This window comes from Furipterus horrens, unplaced genomic scaffold, assembly GCF_987537825.1.
Source record: "Furipterus horrens unplaced genomic scaffold, mFurHor1.1.pri manual_scaffold_6, whole genome shotgun sequence".
NCBI classification, from domain to species: domain Eukaryota; kingdom Metazoa; phylum Chordata; class Mammalia; order Chiroptera; family Furipteridae; genus Furipterus; species Furipterus horrens.
This window is the reverse complement of record NW_028327176.1, coordinates 108,398,621-108,419,305: the sequence shown is the minus strand read 5'-3', so window position 1 is coordinate 108,419,305 and position 20,685 is coordinate 108,398,621. Positions and strand designations below refer to the sequence as shown.

Genomic DNA, 20,685 nt, shown 5'->3' with positions numbered 1-20,685 from the left:
TTATAGTATCTGGAGTGATTGAGAATGACTGTATTAGTGTTCCCATTTTTATTTTTGAGCTTATAAGCTGCCTATTAACTTGACCTAGCTTTTCTTCTCATCCCTGGGATTTTATTTTATATGCAATAGCAGTTGTCTATTTCTATTACATGCTTATAAAACACACAGAAAAATGACCTGATAATGAGAGACCTACAAAGACAATGTCCCTGCTCCAGAAAGGCTTATAATTGAGTTGTGTGGAAAGAATAGAATTCAGCCCTCCCACATGTATACACAAAAACATGAAGATTAACAATGTAAAAAGTAACCAAGCATAGACGTCATGTTAGCAATATAGCCATTTGGTGCTTAGAAGAGTAATGTGTAGATCTTTTGAGACTTCGGTAGGTCATTATAGAGGTGGAGAGGGGGGAGAGGTGGAGGCCTCCCTAGTGGTGTGAATGAAATGACCAGCGGGTCCAAATATAGAGATCTATAGGTGTGCTTCTTATTTGTCCCTTGTCCTAGTTCACAGATAAAATCACACGTAAAATTATTGTGACTATTGAAAATGCATGACAATAAATCTGTTTGACAATAAAAAACAAACAAAAAAAACCTGTAATAAATTTTTACATTAATTAGCTGCTCTGTGCCTTTACTGGGCCTGTAGTTACTCACAGAATGTTAACTACATTTTCCTGCCTAAACCATGGGATTTTCAGTAGTTTCTTAGTGATTTCATCTTATTATAACTAGCATACTGTTTGTGGCTTATAGCTCTGGCTTCATTTTGTTCTGAAAGTATTTTCTTGATAATAGCATGTGCTCTTAGAGACAGCTGGCTTCTGAGAAAAATAAAACCTTCAATTTGAAAACTTAAAGATTCTTTTCTACCCTGATGTGTTCCTGTGTAGAGTTCAGCACTACACTTTATCTCTCGACTATTTGCTGATATCTTCTGGTGGTGAGACCCCATTTATTAGACATGCCACTTTTAATGTCTCTTACCTATTTGTTCATTAGTCCCAAGTACACATGCACATCTTGTGTTGTTAACTCTATAGGAGTTTCAGAAATCACTTGGAGCCAAGCATTCTGTGTATGACACCACCAACAGAACTGGACGTTCTCTGAAGGAGAAAACCTCCCTGGCTGATGACAACCTGAAACTGGATGACATGCTGAGTGAACTGAGAGACAAATGGGATACTATCTGTGGAAAATCTGTGGAGAGGTAACATGTTCTTTAAGGCAGTGTGGTGGCTTTGTGAATCTCTTTCAGATATACAGGAGCTGCTTTGCTTTGCAGGGACATGTTCGGAACCCTAAATATGTCCTTTGCCTGGGGAACTTCTGCTGGTCCTTAGTACCTCCCTTCCACAGTTTCTGTACCAAGTAGGCCTTGCTGTTCATTATTATTTATTTTTAACTCCTCAATTCACTCAAAAGTGAGAACATTCTCCAAGGTTCTGTCACCTCACACCTGACTACAGCAGCTGTCCTCTGTCTCCCCAGGTCTGCTATTGTCCTCCTTAATCCAATTTCTACATAACTACTAGGGTGGCCTTTTAAAAATGTAAATAAAGTGCTCGCTCCGGCAGCACATATACTAAAATTGGAACGATACAGAGAAGATTAGCATGGCCTCTGCGCAAGGATGACACACAAATTCGTGAAGCGTTCCATATTTAAAGAAAAAAATGTAAATAAATCTTGTCATTCCCCGGCTTCATACCCTTTAGGGGCTTAATATTGGTGTGAACTAAATATAGGCTCTTACTGGGCAAGGTCTACTGATCTGACCCCTGTGTCCCCTCCAGCATCCATACACCCATTTCTACCTCCAGCTTTCTCATTATACTTCAACGCGAAAGCCCAAAACTTCTTTCACAATTTTTAAGTATTTAAGAAAGAACAGTAGTATGAAAGAATTCAAATATCTTAGAAATGTTTTTAAAGTTATTACTGATCCTTAGTCTAATTACTTTTGTCAGTATCAAGAGTAAATAGAATATTATATTCCACTCTGGGGAACTTCAGAGTAAGTTTGTGTGTGCATATGTGTGTGTGTTTTAATTTAAAAAAACGTCTCTAATTTCAAAAAGTCATGCTTTTTACAATGTCATATAGTCAGAGAAGTTATTTCTTTTACGTGACATTCTTGAAAATACTGAAGATCAGTGATGGCAGACAAACAGATCTGTAAATGCCAGGGCTGAGAGATGGGCAGGCTGTGACTAAAGAGACAGCCCAAGGGATATTTTTTGGGATAATGGAACTCTTTTGCATATTGATTATGATGATTGTTACATGACTCTATCTATACATGTGTTAAAATTCATAGAACTGTATACCCAAAAACCTCAATTTTACTGTATGATGATTTAAAACATAAATTGAAAAAAATTTTAGTTAAAAAAGCATACTTTTATGAATAAACTGAAGGGTCTGTGATATCCAGAGGTGACGATGAGGGAATTTTCCTGCAAAAGATACCATGTATTTAAGGAATAAAAGAAAATATGAGACCAGTGTTGTTATTTTCTAAGGAAAGCACAGAAACAGCAGTGAATGCCAACATATTATTTATTTCTCTTGAGTACGGCTCAAACTTCATAAATGAATTTTAACTGTTAGGCTGTATAGTGTATAGGCTGGCTTTTTTGTTGCTCACATTGATTTTTTCTCCTTCCCCTCCTCCCCAGACAAAACAAATTGGAGGAAGCTCTGTTGTTTTCCGGACAATTCACAGATGCCCTGCAGGCCCTCATTGATTGGTTATATAGAGTTGAACCCCAGCTGGCAGAAGACCAGCCTGTCCATGGAGACATTGATTTAGTGATGAATCTGATCGATAATCACAAGGTATTGTTTACGTGGGACATTTTATTCATCTCATTTGATTATTATGAGTATAGAAGAAACTATGACCACTTAGCCTTTTAAAATCTTAGAGACTGTATCTCATACTACATGAGTCTTTAATATTGAAATGTATGTACATTTGAGCACAATTAGGAAGCCAACTTTAAAAATGATGTAGGAAAATTATTTTAGTATCAATGAAATACTTTTATGTTTTATTTTCCAGATCCAAGACCTTTTAGAACTTGGAAAATGATTTTATTTTCTGGTACTTTAAAACATGCTTCAAGAAAGTTTTACTATCTTTTTTATTCATTTAAATAATTATGTAATATAATTTAATATTATTTACTCAGTGACCTGGAACTCAGTCATTGCATAAGTCGATAGATTTGTGACATGATCTATGAGGGTCATGACCAGCTGCTTTTCTTTTCTTTTTATTTTTTTAACTGTTTTAACCTTGTCCCTTGAACTACAGCAATTTATGAGACAACAGCATATGCTGTGAGGGATTTGATTATTACTTCAAGAAAATTGGTTTCCTTGTAATCTCCTGATATGTATGTTAAACTGTTGTGCAAATCAAAGGTCATATTGGAGACCTCCAGCTGTTACTGAGTGTGAGGTCCTAAATTATGATTAAATGCTATATTACACCTTGGCCTTAAAAACAACATGAGGCACAGTACGTTATAGAATGGTTTTGTCAGAGTTGCCTTTATACATAGATATCTTTCATCACTGTATTTGACTTCATGCTGTATCTCCCCTCTATAAGAACATATTTTATTTAAAAATGTTCTTTTTATTTTATTAAATCTTTTTTTATTGTTTTTCCATTACAGTTGTCCCAATTGTCCCCCTTTGCCCTCCTCTTTCCACCCCCACAGTCCATCCCCACACCATTGTTTAAGTCCGTGGGTCATTCCTACATGTTCTTTGACTAGTCCTTTCCTCTTCTTTCCACCATTACAGCCCTTCCCCTCTGGCCTCTGGCCACTTCCAAAAATATTGTCTTTATACTTCTCTGGTTTTACTATTTTGATCTTACTTGTTCTCTTTTACGTTGTTGGTCCTTTTGCATATTTAGTTATCCTTTTCTGGTTCTATTATCTCATTATATCAATAAAGGAGAATTTGTTATTTTGAATATTATACAATAAAAGAATAAATAAAGTACCTTAATCAGACCCGCACAAATTGAAATTTTTTAAAATTATGTTGCTTTGCCTATATTAAAACAAATATTTTACGCATGATTAATATAAACTTTTCCATTCCCTGGCATTCATTCAATGAGTAATGAATAGTGTAATGTTCCTTTTTACATAAATACCATTTTTGTAAGCTCACTGTCTAAATATTTACTCCCCTAGGTACTTGCCAGGTTTTTTATATATTAAAGGTCATCAAGAATGAATTAATCATTCAGCATTAGTAATACAATTGGAAGACTCAAGAAGAAGTTTAAGTATACAAAGTACATTGCAAAATCTACTCAGAAATATTGGACTAGTCCTATCACAAATAGAATGTTTAGATTCTGTACCATTTGTGCATGTGTGTGCATGCACTCGTGTATATGCATGTTTATTTACAGGCACATCTCATTTAAATGTATTAAAGTGAAATCAGCAACGAATTCATCACTCTATTTTTGGATTGGTTTTGATGGGCTCTCTTTTATAAATGATCTGAGTATCAAAAGAGCAAGCTATGGATATAGCCATGATTATAAAATGTGCTTGGTAATACTCATTTGTGATGATTTTTTTAAAAAAATAAGGTGATTTTATTCTGTACAGAAAGTTGGTTATTTGAAAGGAATAGTTTCATACAGACTCTTGGATCAGAAGTAAAGAATCCTGGACTCATTTCTTGGGTTAAGTCTGTGGCCAAAAGAAGCCAATTTAACTCCTGGCACATCAAATTTCACCTGAATTAGATGGGAGAGAAACACAAAAAGCTTTTATTCCAAGGTGACAAGGATGGAAGCTACTAAAACTTGACTTTATGGGTTATTAGTATTCAGGATGCTATAAAAGATAAAGGCATGTTATAGAAAAAAGGAGTACATGCTAACCGCCTATGAGATTTCCTGCCATTATTTCTAAGGCTCCCCATGAAGTACCCCAAGATTGCTTAGTCATTTGTTAGTCTCTTAGATATGTTTCCTAATTAAGAGAAGTTTGGTAGCCAACACACAGTTGGTACTCAGTACTGATTTAAGAGGAACTGAGGCTCCATTTTAAGGAATCAAAGGAAAAAAAGAAATTTGATGCATTATTTTGTGGAATTGAAATAAAGAAGGGTGGCCACCATTATTTAAATCCAATATGTCATTTAAAAAATAGGGTTGTTCACTCAGGAGAATGTTACAAGATTAAACCAATTTATACAAGACTGTCCTTTTTTTTTTAAAGAACTTTAAATTTTATTTTTCAGTTGAAGTTTACATTCAGTATTATTTTGTATTAGTTTCAGGTGTACAGCATAGTGGTTAGACAGTCATATACTTTACAAAGTGTCCCCCCTCATATTTCTGGTACCTGTGCAACATATACCTACTTATCTCAGTATTATTGACTGTATTCCCTGTGCTGTATTTAGGTCCCCGTGACTGTTTTGTAACTGCCAATCTGCACTTCTCAATCCCTTCCCCTTTTTCACCCCCTAACCCCCACCCTTTGGCAACCACCAGTCTGTACCCTGTGTCTAAGGTGCAAGACTGAACAGTGCTCTGAAAGAAGCAGTGTGTCGTGTCTTCTGAAGATTCTGTGAACAATCTGGCTCCTTCAACTACAGGCCTCAGAGATCTGTACCTGACGTTATTCACACATATAAATATATATCAGCCTAAGTTTTACTGTTAGGGTTTTGTAATTAAAATTAATTTCTATAAAAACATGGTTGTTTTAGGCCTTCCAAAAGGAATTGGGGAAGAGAACCAGCAGCGTGCAGGCCCTCAAGCGCTCAGCCCGAGAGCTCATAGAAGGCAGCCGAGACGACTCCTCCTGGGTCAAGGTCCAGATGCAGGAGTTGAGCACACGCTGGGAGACCGTGTGCGCACTTTCTATATCAAAGCAAACACGCTTAGAAGCAGCCCTGCGCCAGGTAAAAGTCATGTAAATTATAGCTGGGTATAGCGAGAAGGTATTGAAGCCTCAGTAAGAACTGCTTCTGTGGAGAAGTGGGAAACTCCTCATTTCTCAACCAAGACAGCTGTGGAGAAGGAAGTTCTTGTAGCATCATGCCTTGGTCCTTACCTGCAAGAACTTAGCTTACTACCAAGGGAGGTTTTCTAATCTTCACATAAACGTGCTGCTTGGGTAATTTTTCAGCTTGAGTATATAATGGGCTGCCATTCATCTAAAGTCAGATTGTTAAAATGGTGAGTTATACTTCATACATATATATAGGCTTTTTTGTTATATTAGATGTTTTCTTACACTTGTAAAAGGCAGCACCATATAGCTTTGTCCTTTTAAATGGGATAATGCATATAATCAATTTAAATATATAACTTTTTATTGAGAGAAAGAATCTACATACTAACAAGCACATTTGGAACTCTTGTTTGGGGTGCATGTGTGTTTAGGCAGAGGAATTTCACTCAGTGGTGCATGCCCTCTTGGAGTGGCTGGCTGAAGCGGAGCAGACCCTGCGTTTTCATGGAGTTCTCCCGGATGATGAGGATGCTCTTCGGACGCTCATTGATCAGCATAAAGTGAGTTATGTAAAGGCTAAGTAAAACTAAATGGGAAAAATCAAACAAAGTAAAGAAAATAAACTCATGACTGCAAATACCAACTGCATGATTATTTTCCTCCTTGAGAATTAATGAAAGATCTGGTAAATTTGAAAATTTCCCTGTGTCCTCATTGCTTGTATAGGTATGTCCTGTGTACCTCCACACAGGTCTGTGTAGCTAGCTTTTTGTGCTTTCTTTATAAATAAGATGGTTATTCTAAAATTAGTCACTTGGTTTCCTATCTTTAGGGAGCTCATTGATTTTTCTAGGGATTATTTGGCTTCTGACCAAAATTGGTCAATTTTGTTGTACTTTTATGTACATTTCAAAGATAAAACTTTCTTAATAAGCAGTTTGACATAATTATACCATTGGAATTGTAAATTAATAACTTTGACTTTCAAGACAAGCAAATAATTTAATAATTGGTCTTCAAATTTTATTTTTAAGCCTCTGCTAATTCTGTTTTTAATCAGGAGCTACCTTAAATTCTTTTTTTATTTTTTATTTTTTGGTTTTTTAATTACAGTTGTCCCATTTTTCCCCCATTGCTCCCCCCACCCAGCCCACCTCTGCTCCCACAACCATATCCCTCCCCGCTGTCCATATCCATGAGTCATTTATACACGTTCCTTGACTAAACCCCTCCCTTACTTATCCCCCTTCTCTCCCTCCCCCCTATTGACTGCTACTCTGCTCTTTGTTCTATTTAGTTCCTTTGTTTGTGTTGTTCCTTAGTTTCCTGTAGTAGGTGATATCATATGGTATTTTTCTTTCTTTGCCTGACTTATTTCGCTAAGCATAATTCTCTCTAGCTCCATCCATGTTGTTGCAAATGGCAGGAGTTCCTTCTTTCTTTCTGCTGCATAATATTCCGTTGTGTAAATGTACCACAGTTTTTTGATCCACTCATCTACAGATGGGCACTTAGGTTGTTTCCAGCACTTAGCTATTGTAAACAGTGCTGCAGTGAACATAGGGGTACATAAGTTCTTCTGAATTGGTGTTTCAAGATTCTTCAGGTATAATTCTAGTAGTGGAATCACTGGTTAAATTCTTTTGAGAAGTAACTAGTATAAATTATAAGTTGATAAATGAATTCTATAAGTAGGCATACTATTAATTAAGTAAAAATCTGGCCATTGAGTTTCAGATCAAGATGTTTCTTGTGATAATGCAGAGAAATAGCAAAACCCTGAAGAGAGTGGTTCAGATAGATCCTAACAAATTGTTTTTAAAGTTTTTACTCTAAATATCCAGAATTTACAATGCTAGCACTCAATGTAGTACTGATGTCAGGATTCCTGTTAACTTTAAAGAATCTGTTTAACCACTGAGTAACCTCATCTTTCAAGGTCAAGTTAGGAATACATCAATAATTCCAGTGTAGCATGGATTACATCATTTATGGAGACTTCTTATTTTAATTACAATGCTGTCTCAATGATGGGTTGTGTAACCTATAGCAATGAAATATTGCCTTGTCATTAAGAAAAGTGATGTGATCCGGTGTGACATTATCTGGGAGAATGAAATGCTTCTTACACCATGTAAAGTTGAAGCTAGAATGTAAGAGTAGGAAAATTATATCCAATTTATTGTAAATATTTTATTCCGTTCAATATTTTGAAAATCCAGTTTATATTATATTACTGTAGACTGACTGTCAGCCAGCATTGAGCTACCCTGACCTACTCAGGCTTGGGTCTCAGAGGAGCCCCTCACAGCCCCGGGTTCATACCTATCCCCGTACAGAAACGAGTCTGCGTGTGGTCTCAGCACTCACACAGCAGGGCCAGGAAACCCCCAGAATCACCAGGAGGCAGGTATCTAGAGCAGGGGTGGTGGTTTTTACAAAAATAGTAGGTCTTCCAGTAATGTCACTTGTTATAATATTGATATGATGCTATAGGAACCTAATTTTTGTTTGTTTAATTAGCCTATAATATAATACAGTTGGTTTTGTTGTATTGTTTCACTTAAAGTCGTAAAACCTATCAACAATGTTAAGTGAACACTTAGTATAATTATTTAAAAATTTTTTTAAATAGCATAAGCTATTTAAATGGCATGTAATTTTATAAAGGGCTTCTCAGTAATGATATTTCACAGTAACATTATTCATTCTTTTTCAATTCCTCTGCTTCCCTTCACACATTCGCCAGTAGGAAACAGACCAGAATATTAAGTTTAATTTATCAGCCCCAGGACTAAAGACTGCTCAGCATATTTCACTTTGTAAGAGTGGCGAGTGTTCCCTTATGAGCACAAGCTATGAAAGTATTACTCGGGTGACACTGGAAGACCACAGAGCACAGCAGGGAGCTGACCGCTGAGTCCCAGCGTTCAGGCAGCACCAGGCTCTCCAGGAGTGATTAAAAGTACATGATCAGATCAGCCATCCTCTGGGAAAGGACAGCTGTTGTTAACATCTGGATCTCTTCCTAGTAAAGTTTTTTCTTCTTTCATTTAAAAGCATATATATTGGGGGAAATTATAATATTGTTAGAGGTAGGCCATGATATTTCAAAAAGTAGGTCATGCTAGTAGAGTATATGGTTAATTGAGCTTTAGGTCCACAGCAGTAAAAATGTGTAAATAAAAGGTTGAAAAGCATTTATTCTATCACAAAGACACAAAATTGAATAAGACGCAGTCTTTTGATCTTGTGGACCTTAAAATCTAGTAGATAAGTATGTAAACAAAATATGTTAGCATAGCAAAATGCTCAAGAAGAAGGCGTATGGCAGAGCTACTTCACAGAGGTTCAAAAGCTCACTAGACTCTAGAGTAAACCTGATTTTAGATGACCTCTCCTGGTCCCAGGGGGTGAGTGTCAGCCGTTTGCAGCCTCTGGCATCCCTTGACAGTGTGATCAAGGAATCCTTCTTAGTGTGGGGGTTCAGAGAGATTGGGGTGTCTATGGATGCTCAAAATTCAGTGTGTGGTTTTGGAAGCTTAGCACCTGCTTTTGAGGCAAAGATCCTGGACCTTTTGAGGCTTATCTATCTTGCTGGGGCAGAGAGTGGCTTTTACTGGCCTTTGAATGAGAGGGACACTTCTCACACAGCTAGCCAGCTGTCTGGCCCACGCCCTGCAGCCCCCGTCTGACTCCTTCCTGGCTGGACATCTGTGCCATCTCTCCCAGAGCCTCAGCCTTCTATCGTGCCTTGCCCAGTCTTCTCTTTTCTCTTGGCACTTTTTTTTGGGGGGGGGGGGTACATATCCATCTTTTGTGACACAGTTCATACTATTTTAAATACTAACTTCCTTGTCTTATTTGTAAGATTTTTTAAAAATTTTAATCAATATTATTTCTATCTCTGCTGTTACAGTCTCTCCCAATCCTACTCTCCATCGATAATATAATTATAAAAAATTAGGAGACAGTGGTTCCTGTCTAACGTATTTTGTAAAGCATGGTATGCTATTTTATAATTTTTTGAAAATACATATTAGAAAGTACTTTATATCCTATTTTTGGGCCTTCCCCTCCCTTAATTCCCCAATTAGTGGATTATTTCCAGCTGTGAATAAACCAGTTGAAGTTCTTGTTTATTTGTTTAACTCTGACAGTCAAATGAATGCCACCGGAGTTGTGTGTTTTCAGCTACTGCCAATGGCTAATTGAACTGTTCTTTTCTGTTATAGGAATTCATGAAGAAACTGGAGGAAAAACGAGCTGCACTCAATAAAGCTACCAGCATGGGGGATGCTGTTTTGGCCATCTGCCACCCTGACTCCATCACCACCATCAAGCACTGGATCACAATCATCCGGGCAAGGTTTGAGGAGGTCAGTGTGGCTCAGGTCATCTGCAGATAGCTACGACAGTCAGGGGTGTGGAAACTTCAGCAATTAAGATGCACTTATGGCCATGGGAACATGAGGCATCTGTAGAGAAATGTTCTTTAAAATACCCTTCCTGTGTGTATCACCTGTCTCTGAAGTCCACCTGTCTTCCTTCCCTCCTTCCTTCCCTCCTTCTTCCCTTCCTTTCTTCTTCCTTCCTTCCTTCCTTCCTTCCTTCCTTCCTTCCTTCCTTCCTTCCTTCAAGATGTTTTTTATCCTCACCTGAGGATATGCTTATTGATTTTTAGAGAAAGGGGAAGGGAGGGAGAGAGAGAGGGACAGAAAAGTCGATGTGAGAGAGAAACATCAATCTGCTGCCTTGCAATCTAGGTATGTACCCTGACTGGGAATCAAACCTACCAGTTTATGGGATGATGTTCCAACCACCCGAGCCACACAAGCCAGGACTGTCCACTTTTCTTTAAACAGTGAAAGGAATTTTGCAGCCATGTCCCTGAAACATGAAAAGGCAAATACTTGCTTCACTGGATAACTTTCTGCCTCACTTGCACATTGTGTCTGTTGAGTAATCCAGCAGTTGAATAGCATTTTACAATAGTGCAATACATGCTTGTGAAATGAATTGCATATACTTATTGAATTAATTCTCTATTTGAAATCTTAGCTATTTTTTATTTATACTCTGTTCTACATGGAGTAAGCATGCTTGATCCTTTAGAGAACGCATATTTGAATGTAAGTTAGAAAGCAAAAGGGAGCCTGGGCGACTGACATACATCTCTCAACTTCTGAAGGGGATGGCCATCCTAAAGGGTCCCATATCCTCCGCAGGCTGGGTCTTGGCACCACTGATGGGATCTAGAAAGACTTTTAGCTCAAGATGATCCTAATTTGCATTTAAATTTTATGTACATTACATCAATTAAATTACTCACCAAGATGGAAGAAATTCAGGGAAATTTATGTTTCTCAAACAGGTGCTGGCCTGGGCCAAGCAACATCAGCAGAGATTAGCAGGTGCTCTGGCTGGGCTCATTGCTAAACAGGAACTGTTGGAAGCTTTGCTGACGTGGCTGCAGTGGGCTGAAACTACACTGAGTGAGAAGGACAAAGAAGCCATCCCCCAGGAAATTGAAGAAGTGAAAGCCCTCATTGCAGAACACCAGGTAAAATAAACATCACTCTTAACCCTGGTCTTCTCGGATAGTTTCTTTCTTGCACGGTTGTAGTGCTCAAAAGATTGCTCTGTGCTTATTACGTTCCCTCCCTCAAACACACTCAACTCCTTCCCACTGGGTTTCTGATTCTACCACTGCCTTAAAACTTTTTTCTTCACGGTTAGTGAATGTTGATGGTCTCTCCTCTTTCTCTGTTACCTTCACAAAACTCTTTCCTTTTTGGCCTCTATGAAGTTATACCTGTGTGGCACTGTCTCAGATGGGCTCCTGCTCTACCTCTAAGTTTTCTAAGCAGCGGCTCTCCTTACATTTTATCCTCAGCTCTCTACTCTGTTCATCTGCTCTCTGTCCGCGCAATCTCACCCTCCGTTGTTTTATGGCTCCGTGTTTGCATTTCCTACTGTTTGCTGCTAAACATCTCCCGAGATGACCATCAGCACTCCAAATACATAGCTATAGCGTTTTGATCAAAAACATTATGTCTCCTGTTTTTCCTGCCTGTTTTAAACTCTGAAATGATAGGCATCACACTTACTCTCATTTGTTTGCTTGTTTAATTTACATGTACAACGGGAAACACTGTGTCAGCTTAATTGGTTAAACAGCTAACATTGCTATTATATTTTAATAAAAATAGAAGATACTGATGTCTGTAGTGGCCCTGCAGTGTCTCAGGCCACGTTCTCTGTGACCAGAGGTATTTAAGTGAGCAGAATTCTCTAGTGTGAAAAATATTCCAGAAATGTGTCACTTTTCATTTTCACTACCTCGTCCTTTCCCCATCTCTTTTCACTGCAGTCAAGATATAGGAATACATATAATCTTAATATATATATATATATATAAAGTCCACGAATAGTTAACAATAATGATAAACCTAAGGAGATAAAAAAATGTCAGCATAGGTAAACCTTTTAAATATAAACTTTAACCTGAATAACCTCTACCCTCCTTGGCAAAGCATATTCATTGACAAAGATATTTAAAATATATTCACATATAATGTGGGTGCTTTTTGTCACTGTATGTCACAACAATCTTAAATATTTTCAATCATGTAGGTGAAATGTGCCACAGAAGAATCTTAGGGACCAACCCAGGTAACTGGTTTCTTTGCAGGCAAAGGCTCATTTTAAGATCCTTCGGGAAGAGCCTGACACTTGACCCTAGTTGGTGCACAGGCAGGTTATGCTATTCCTACAGCTGCCCCAGGTGTGGTGTTCAAATGAAAACCAATTTACCTTTGTAATGCTGTAATTACTTACCAGCTATGACATTTTGTATTCTTTAGAAATGAGTAAATGCTATGTTATGATGGTTTAGATTTTTTCCCCTAAAGATTTGGTTTATTTGTTTTTCAGAAATAATAGCATGGTCTTTTTATCCTTTTCCTTTTAGTTCATTTCTGCAGGTGGCATTCTCTGATATACTTGTATTTAATTGATATAATTTCTTTCATTTCAGACCTTCATGGAAGAAATGACCAGAAAACAACCTGATGTGGATAAAGTTACCAAGACCTACAAGAGGAGAACAGCTGATCCTTCCTCATTACAGTCCCACATTCCTGTTTTGGATAAGGGACGAGCAGGAAGTAAGCAGGGGCCAATTTCTTTAAAATGAAGATGGTTAAGCAAGGAAGTTGGTTTTCTTTTATTTTGATTTATTGTTTGAAATTTTGGAGCAATTGGTGATTCTACATGAGCTCCCTATCATAAAAAGTTTTCTTGAAAGATCACATGGCCTCAAGATTTATAGCAACTCCTTTAAAAATAAAGAAAGAGATATGTTCAGGTGACATATTGGCTTGAAGTGTATCTTTTTCGATTGGCCAAAAGAACTTGAAAAATTTGCATCAAGAACAGAAATCATCAGCTCCTTTGAATTGTCTCATTTTGCATTTAGTATATAAATAACCTCATAGTGGAATGTAACAGAAATGGCCATGACCTGGGTAAAGTTCATGACCTAACTGTTTAGTGTGACCAGCAATCTGATAGATTTTGCCCATGTTCACATTACTTTAGGCTACCTTGACCCACTGAAGTGACATTAAAAAAATATTAACCAGTTTGGATAAGATTTAAAAGAAGCACAATTTAGATAATACATTCTATATATTTCTGAATGGTGCCATAATTTTAGAAATGGTTTCTGATCTATTGTAGTTACTGTATTTCATAAGGAGGCAAGGTAACAAAGTGGTTAAGAACTCTGGAGACAGACTCCTTGGTTGTCCTCACCACTCACCAACTGGGAAATGTAACCTTAGATAAGTTACTTAAATTCTCTCTCTCGCTCTGAGCCTCAGTTTTCTTCTTCTGTAAAAGGGGATGATTATAATATCATCGGACTATGGTGAGGATTAAATGAACTAATGTACATGAAGTGCTTAGCATACTTTCTGACATATAGTTAAATGCTCAATAAATATTAGCTATTGATATTCCAATATGTATAGAGCTCTACAGGATTTAGGAATTCTGGGCTAATCCCAGTTGGACAACAGCGTTCTACATGACCTTAGACCAGTATTCTCCCATTTAACTATTTCATTCAGATGAGGAAAATGTGTTGAGATAATTGTTCTGTTAAATGTTAGAAACCTGTGAAAAATAGCCAGAAAGAGGAAGAAAGCATTAGTAAGGCAGTACGTTGCAATGCGAGACTATGTGGAAGTGTGTATAGGATCCTAGCTTTCACTGATTGGAATTGTCAGTATCTTGCTCTGACTCTAATGAATGCCAGTGTCTCTTACCCTTACCTCCCCTCACCTGTCCTCCTTTCAGCCTTAATCTCTGAGAAGGGTTTATGTAACTGATTCTAAGCTACTCTTACTACCCTGAGAGATTTCTTTCATCATGCCTTAACAAAAAGGAGGATCACAGTATACTTCATTCTCATTGAAATGGTATGAGTTTTAAGCTAGAAAATGTTTTAACCATACATTTATTGAGAGAGCTTCCCAGTACTTAAATACACGTGTCAAGATGTATTTCTCTAATTTATGTGAAGAGTATGTGATCATTAAATATGTAAAACAGATTTGCACCTTGACATTAGGCGTCATCTAAATAGGGTATTTCTATTTGTAATGCTCAGTAATTAAATTGATTTCAGGAACCCAGAAACTGCCAAATTAACTAAAATTATATTTTAACAGGAAAACGCTTCCCAGCATCAAGCTTATATCCGTCTGGGTCACAAACACAAATCGAAACCAAGAATCCCAGGGTCAACTTACTGATGAGCAAATGGCAGCAAGTCTGGCTCCTCGCATTGGAAAGGAGGAGGAAGCTTAATGATGCCCTGGACAGACTAGAAGAGGTTAGAAAACTCACATTTATCTTCAGCACCATATCGTCATTTGTTCTATTCACCATAATACATTGCCCAAATCCTGATTTTTCAACTTTCCTGATAATACTTAAGCAAACTCTTGCCATTTGAGTGTATATTTTACTTCTAAAATTAATACTACAAGTATGTACATATTTGTGGGGGAAAAAAATCCCTTGATATGTAGAACTGGGATTTAGGGAAGCAATAAAGTGAAAAACTAATACATTTCAACATAATCAGAAGCTAAGTCAAGAAAAGATCTAGCTTGACATATGTTTGCTTGGTGGTACTAATTGGCAAATACAACCATCTATAATTAAGATATTTTCATTATATGCATTCTTTGGTCTGAAGTTTCGAGTTTTAGGTTGTGGAATTGGAAAATTGTTGGAAGTCTAGGGGAGTTAGAATGGCAAATGGTGGAGAGTGAGGAGAGCATAGTGCTGGCGGGCCGGGGCTGCTCCCTGGCAGTGGTACGTTGGGGCACACACCCCTGTTGTGATTTGGGAAGTATCAAAAAATTTCAGTTTGACTTTTTTGGGGGAGTTATATATTTTTTCCTATATTTGTAATGAAAAGCCAGAGTGACCACAGTGACAGCAATGAAATAAACTTTACAGAAAATTTTTTTTCTAATTTCCCCTTTGCAAGGTTATACCATTCTTTGAAGTAGGAAAGCTATCTATATTATCTAGACGCCCATTAAAAATACTTCGTTCATGTAACTTGAGCACAGCATTAACTCAACCAAAGTATCTTTTGCCCTTTGCAGCTGAGGGAATTTGCTAACTTTGATTTTGATATCTGGCGCAAAAAGTACATGCGATGGATGAATCACAAGAAATCCCGGGTGATGGACTTTTTCAGGAGAATTGATAAAGATCAGGACGGGAAAATAACCCGGCAAGAATTTATTGATGGCATTCTTTCCTCAAGTAAGTCCCAAGAGAAGTGACTGAAACCGATGTAATTTTTAAAGAAAGTAAGCACAGTTTAAAATTGTGAGGCCAGTAAACTTGTGTACCTTAGTGTACATTTTAAGTATTTTACAATTTTGTCAGTTATCTTAGCAACACTGCTTTGTGTTGTTTTGAAAATTTCAGAGTTCCCAACCAGTCGCCTGGAGATGAGCGCAGTGGCAGACATCTTTGACAGAGACGGCGATGGGTACATTGACTACTATGAATTTGTAGCTGCCCTCCACCCAAATAAAGATGCATATAAGCCCATCACAGATGCTGACAAAATCGAAGATGAGGTACTCATGATCTTTCCAGTACCCACAACAATAATACTGTAGTGTGTTCTGGCCAGGATAGCATGCACAATTCATGCAGCCCTTTTATTTTCATGTGTAGTAGGTGTCAAGGGTTTAAGGATAGAGTATGTAATACTAACATTAAAGTGGATATTTCATCATTGTTTTTGGCAGGTGACAAGGCAGGTAGCTAAGTGTAAATGTGCAAAACGATTTCAAGTTGAACAGATTGGAGATAACAAATACAGGGTAAGTTTTCAAAATAACTTTGTGGTTCTTTTAAATTGAAATTTATTTATAATTTGGTCTGCGTTGTTTTCTGGAAATGCTAGTTATTTGTTTTTACCTCATATCAAAATTTAATGGTAATATGAACTTCTAACTTTCATTTTAAATTATATAAGCTTCATCTGCATTTTGTATATAAGGACATATCCTTGACATGTGTGTTACTTTTAAAGAGAAAAATATTCACAGAAAAAGACATTTCTTATATTTACATTGCTTCATATTACTTTTTAATATATTTTATTATGATTAAAGGTAAGTTTTTGTATTTCCAATAACAAAGCTATTCCATCCATGTCAGAATCACAAAGTTAAAAATGTTGACTTAAGTTTTATAAAATGAAAAGGAGGCAATGTTTTCCACTTGTGCAGTAATTTTTCCTTTTATTCAAAATCTCGATAACTTGGTTCACTTTCCTCAAAACAATTACTTGAAGACTAGTGTGACTTCGTCACTCTTTTTCCATTTTGGAACATCTCTTATGTAGTAACTAGATAGGAAATGTACCGAGGGTCCCTAATACAGTATATTACTTACAAACTAAGCATTATTCATCATTATTTTTTATATTTCCACATTTTAAATATTCATCTAAATATTTGAATTTTTAACTTCAGTTTGAAACCCAAGGATTTTCAAAAAAGTTGTGTAGAAAATATCCTGATTATTGGGTTTGCAGTTGGATACCTGCACATCTCTAAACTAGAAGCAGTATCTAGAAGCCCTGTGTGTGAGAGTGTGTGTGTGTTCTAGAGCCATAGAGAAAGTTTCCTGTTGAACTAATTGTATCTTTCTTCCATTTTTCATTTTTTTATCAGTTCTTCCTGGGAAATCAGGTATAATTCAGTGGAATGTATTCCCAAGTTCCCAATGATTATTTTTAACTTTAATTCATAGTCATTAAAGCTTGCCATGGCCAATCTTCCCCATGCTGTCCCCCCGGCTACTACATTGTTGGTTGGCGTGGTGTTTCTGTAGACGCTCTCAGGGTCCTTGATCCAGGACTCCTGTTTGCCTTGTGTCTCAAATGAGGAGATTACTTTTAAGCAAACCAGATAATGAATTGGAGCTTGGCTGGTTATAGCATTGCAAATGCAATTTTCCGTTCCCATTTTTGACCAATACTGTTAGTGTATATTTTATGACAGTCCTCTTTGGAATGCACATCTCTGCATGGCCTCTCTGGTGTTTACCACCGAGGATGTGTGGCAGGCAGCAGTAGCTAGAGGAGGATCAGCATCAGGCAGGGACACAGAGACAGAGCACTGAGAGGTCTCCATGGCACTTAGCCACAAGGAATTCATTCTTCTCAAAACAACTATTGTCCATTTTCCTAAATCATTAACATAGGGCTTTGCATCTGGGGGTAGAAACTTTAACCCTGAAAGTTTTGAATGTCGTAATTCCTTTTGAGGAAATGTATCTCTTGTAACTTACAAAATCTTACAGCCACATTTTATGCCATTTTGACCTCACGTTTAAGTCAGTATAAATGGTTCAGTGGCACTGCACATGATCAGACTTCTAGAACTAAAAATAAGAGCAATCGTGTTTTGATTTAAACAAGGAGAGGAGTTTTTTACTGTGTTCTTTTAGGAAGAACCGTGCTATTTATAGTACATGACCATATCATATTAGCTATTGCTCTGCCTCTCAGTTTTTAAGCCCATATTACATCTTAAACTTCAAATTACCTATGATCCCACATAATTGTCTCAAATAGAAATGTTCAGTTATTTTGAATAGTTCTTTTTTAAAACTTCTGTTTGTTAAATACCTTATTTGGGATAAGAATTGAGGTAGCATCTTTTATTTTTAGAAAGGATGAGATACCTCAAAAGGTTTTCTTCACTGAAAGTACAAAGAACAGCATTAGTCTGTTTTCTCTTGTCTCCCAATTTGGCTCCTGGGAAAATTAGGAAAATAATGAAGACAAAGTTAGTTGTCTAGATAACAGCTTCTCAAAATAAAATTTAAAATCATTCACATTTAGTAGGATTAAAATTTCATCTCTAAAGTACTTCAGTTAGTTTCTTAAAACTTCCGTTTCGAATGCCATCTTGGACCAAAAGTGTCTGGTCTAATTATCTGGTTACTTAAGGGTAATTTTCTTTAAAACCCCTCCTTTCCCTTTGCTTATTAGCAGCACCAAATTTTTTCTAACAAAATATATTTTGATTTTTATACTTTGATTACATTTCAGAAACAGGTTCAATTATAGGGAAGTTTAAATGTCAAGGCTAAAAAAATGGACTTAGCAATAGCAGTATAAAAGGTTTGATGTAAAACACATGAATTGCTACTGGTGCATTTTCCATGCTTTCCAGGTGCTTCTGAGTTTCAGGGTCTTGAATGTTGGCTTTGTTCTAGGGTTCGTTTGCTTCCTGATGAAACTCAGCGATAAAGCTTATTGAAAAGTAGCAGATTGTTCCTACTTAAAATTTTCTGTTTATCTATCATAAGCCCAGACAAATAGCCAAAGTCACAATTGTATTTTACCTCCCCTAAAAAAAGAAGCTATTTATGTTTAATTGACTGTTCATTTTGCTATGGTTTCTGCTGGGTTGGCAACTGTGAAATTCAATATGGTGCTTTTTTTGAGTTGGACATGCGCCTATTAGAAATGATTTAAAAGTATAAAATTATTTCTCATGGGCTTTCAAAACAAATAAACCTTATGACAAGAAACTCCATGTAGTCTAGACATTTATTCCGGCCTTGCAGAATTTATAGCATATCCAAGCGATTGGAGATCCATTGAAAGGGCAAGAAAAAGATGATTGCCTATTACTATCAGCAGTTATGGTTACAAACAGCTTTAAGAGAAAGCCTTTTAGATTTAATGTGCCAGTGACTGTTCTAATATTATAGTAATATAAATTGGCACATTAATCCAGTCTTTAACAGATTGATTTACCAGATTATCAGTGATGCAGAAATTTTATTTGACTGTGAAATTTTTATTGGTCATGTTCATTTGCTACTTTATCTCCTTAAGAGTTTATGAAGATTTCTCTCACAGATTTCAACGATAAAGTTTCAGTGTAAGAGGAAGTTTTCATGAAGAAGAATCAGAGTTTCTTAAATCTTTAGAATCATTCTATTTTGTATAAACCCTGGGCAAGTGGGCAAGTGCTAATTTTCATGGCTGTGTTTAATTTCTAGAAACACTTTTAATCACTGCCTTACTAATGTTGTCTCTGTCATAAGAAAGAAAAATCATTTTTAGAGGATATCTTTAATACTACACTTGATAACCTTTGTTATCTTTTTTCAAACTATTTCCTTTGGGCTAAATCAGCATGCAGCAAGCAGTCTAACGCAGATCATTACAAATCCCTTTTCTGAGATTTTACTAATCGCTGTGAACTAAGCAAAACATTCAAGTTGGTTGCTTTAAGCTACTGCAGATTACCCGCCACCCTTTAGTTTAGAAAGACTACTGACAATTAGAGGTTCTTTTTTCTTCATCTTCACAGTTTGGAGACTCCCAGCAACTGCGACTTGTTCGAATCCTACGAAGTACTGTGATGGTTCGTGTTGGAGGTGGATGGATGGCGCTTGATGAGTTCTTAGTGAAAAATGATCCTTGCAGGGGTAAGGAGATACTTCTGTCAAGAGAATAACACCATAAAGTATATCAATTTTGTATTCATTTACAGCATCAAAAACATACTTGGATATAATTTTGGTCATTTATTATGATAGTGAGTGTTTCACATTGGTCTGTCAGCCTAAAGATTCCAAAGAACTTGTGGCAACCATGTAAAGCGTGTTCTTCTCATTGCTCTTCTACTTCTCTAGATAAACATGAGACTGGTAGACAAGAAATACTAGACTAGATTCTCTTTATGAGATGACCCATCTGCAATTTCCAAAACGAGCAACAACATCAACAGGGAAAGGATTTTCATCTGTCAGTAAATAGCAAAGTAGGGGGAAAGAAAGTTTGGGTAATGAAGACTGAGTATACTGGGTAGTAGAAGTTTAAAAGTGAGAGTTTTTATGAAATTAGGGGGAGGTGAGGAAAGCAATACTTAAAGATTAAAAAAATAAGACCTGCTAACTTGACCCTTACTTTGAAGTGACAGATTGGAGCATTAAAAATATAACCATTTACTGTCTACATTCTAAGAGCCCTTGGTTAGCTTTTAATTTTCCTTATTTTTCAGATCCTGTTATCAATGTTTAAATTTTTAAT

General features: G+C 36.7%; 1 protein-coding gene and 1 non-coding gene across 10 annotated transcripts in view; both read left to right on the top strand.

Annotated features, from left to right (window-relative positions):
- Nucleotides 1-20,685, top strand: part of DST (dystonin) — a 435,492-nt gene that overhangs the window by 407,404 nt on the left and 7,403 nt on the right. For 8 of the 9 annotated variants that reach the window (XM_090282621.1, XM_090282619.1, XM_090282618.1 and 5 more), the window contains 13 exons: nt 1,050-1,219; nt 2,691-2,850; nt 5,773-5,967; nt 6,452-6,580; nt 10,256-10,399; nt 11,395-11,583; nt 13,060-13,189; nt 14,759-14,922; nt 15,710-15,872; nt 16,041-16,195; nt 16,370-16,444; nt 17,303-17,320; nt 19,964-20,081. In XM_090282621.1, coding sequence (XP_090138747.1) covers nt 1,050-1,219; nt 2,691-2,850; nt 5,773-5,967; nt 6,452-6,580; nt 10,256-10,399; nt 11,395-11,583; nt 13,060-13,189; nt 14,759-14,922; nt 15,710-15,872; nt 16,041-16,195; nt 16,370-16,444; nt 17,303-17,320; nt 19,964-20,081 — 1,810 coding nt within the window. The remainder of the gene's footprint in view (nt 1-1,049; nt 1,220-2,690; nt 2,851-5,772; nt 5,968-6,451; nt 6,581-10,255; nt 10,400-11,394; nt 11,584-13,059; nt 13,190-14,758; nt 14,923-15,709; nt 15,873-16,040; nt 16,196-16,369; nt 16,445-17,302; nt 17,321-19,963; nt 20,082-20,685) is intronic. The other variant, XM_090282623.1, reaches the window with a different exon arrangement.
- On the top strand, nt 1,571-1,677 carry LOC150007206 (U6 spliceosomal RNA). Its single transcript, XR_016512237.1, has one exon. It is a non-coding gene; the product is annotated as a U6 spliceosomal RNA (small nuclear RNA).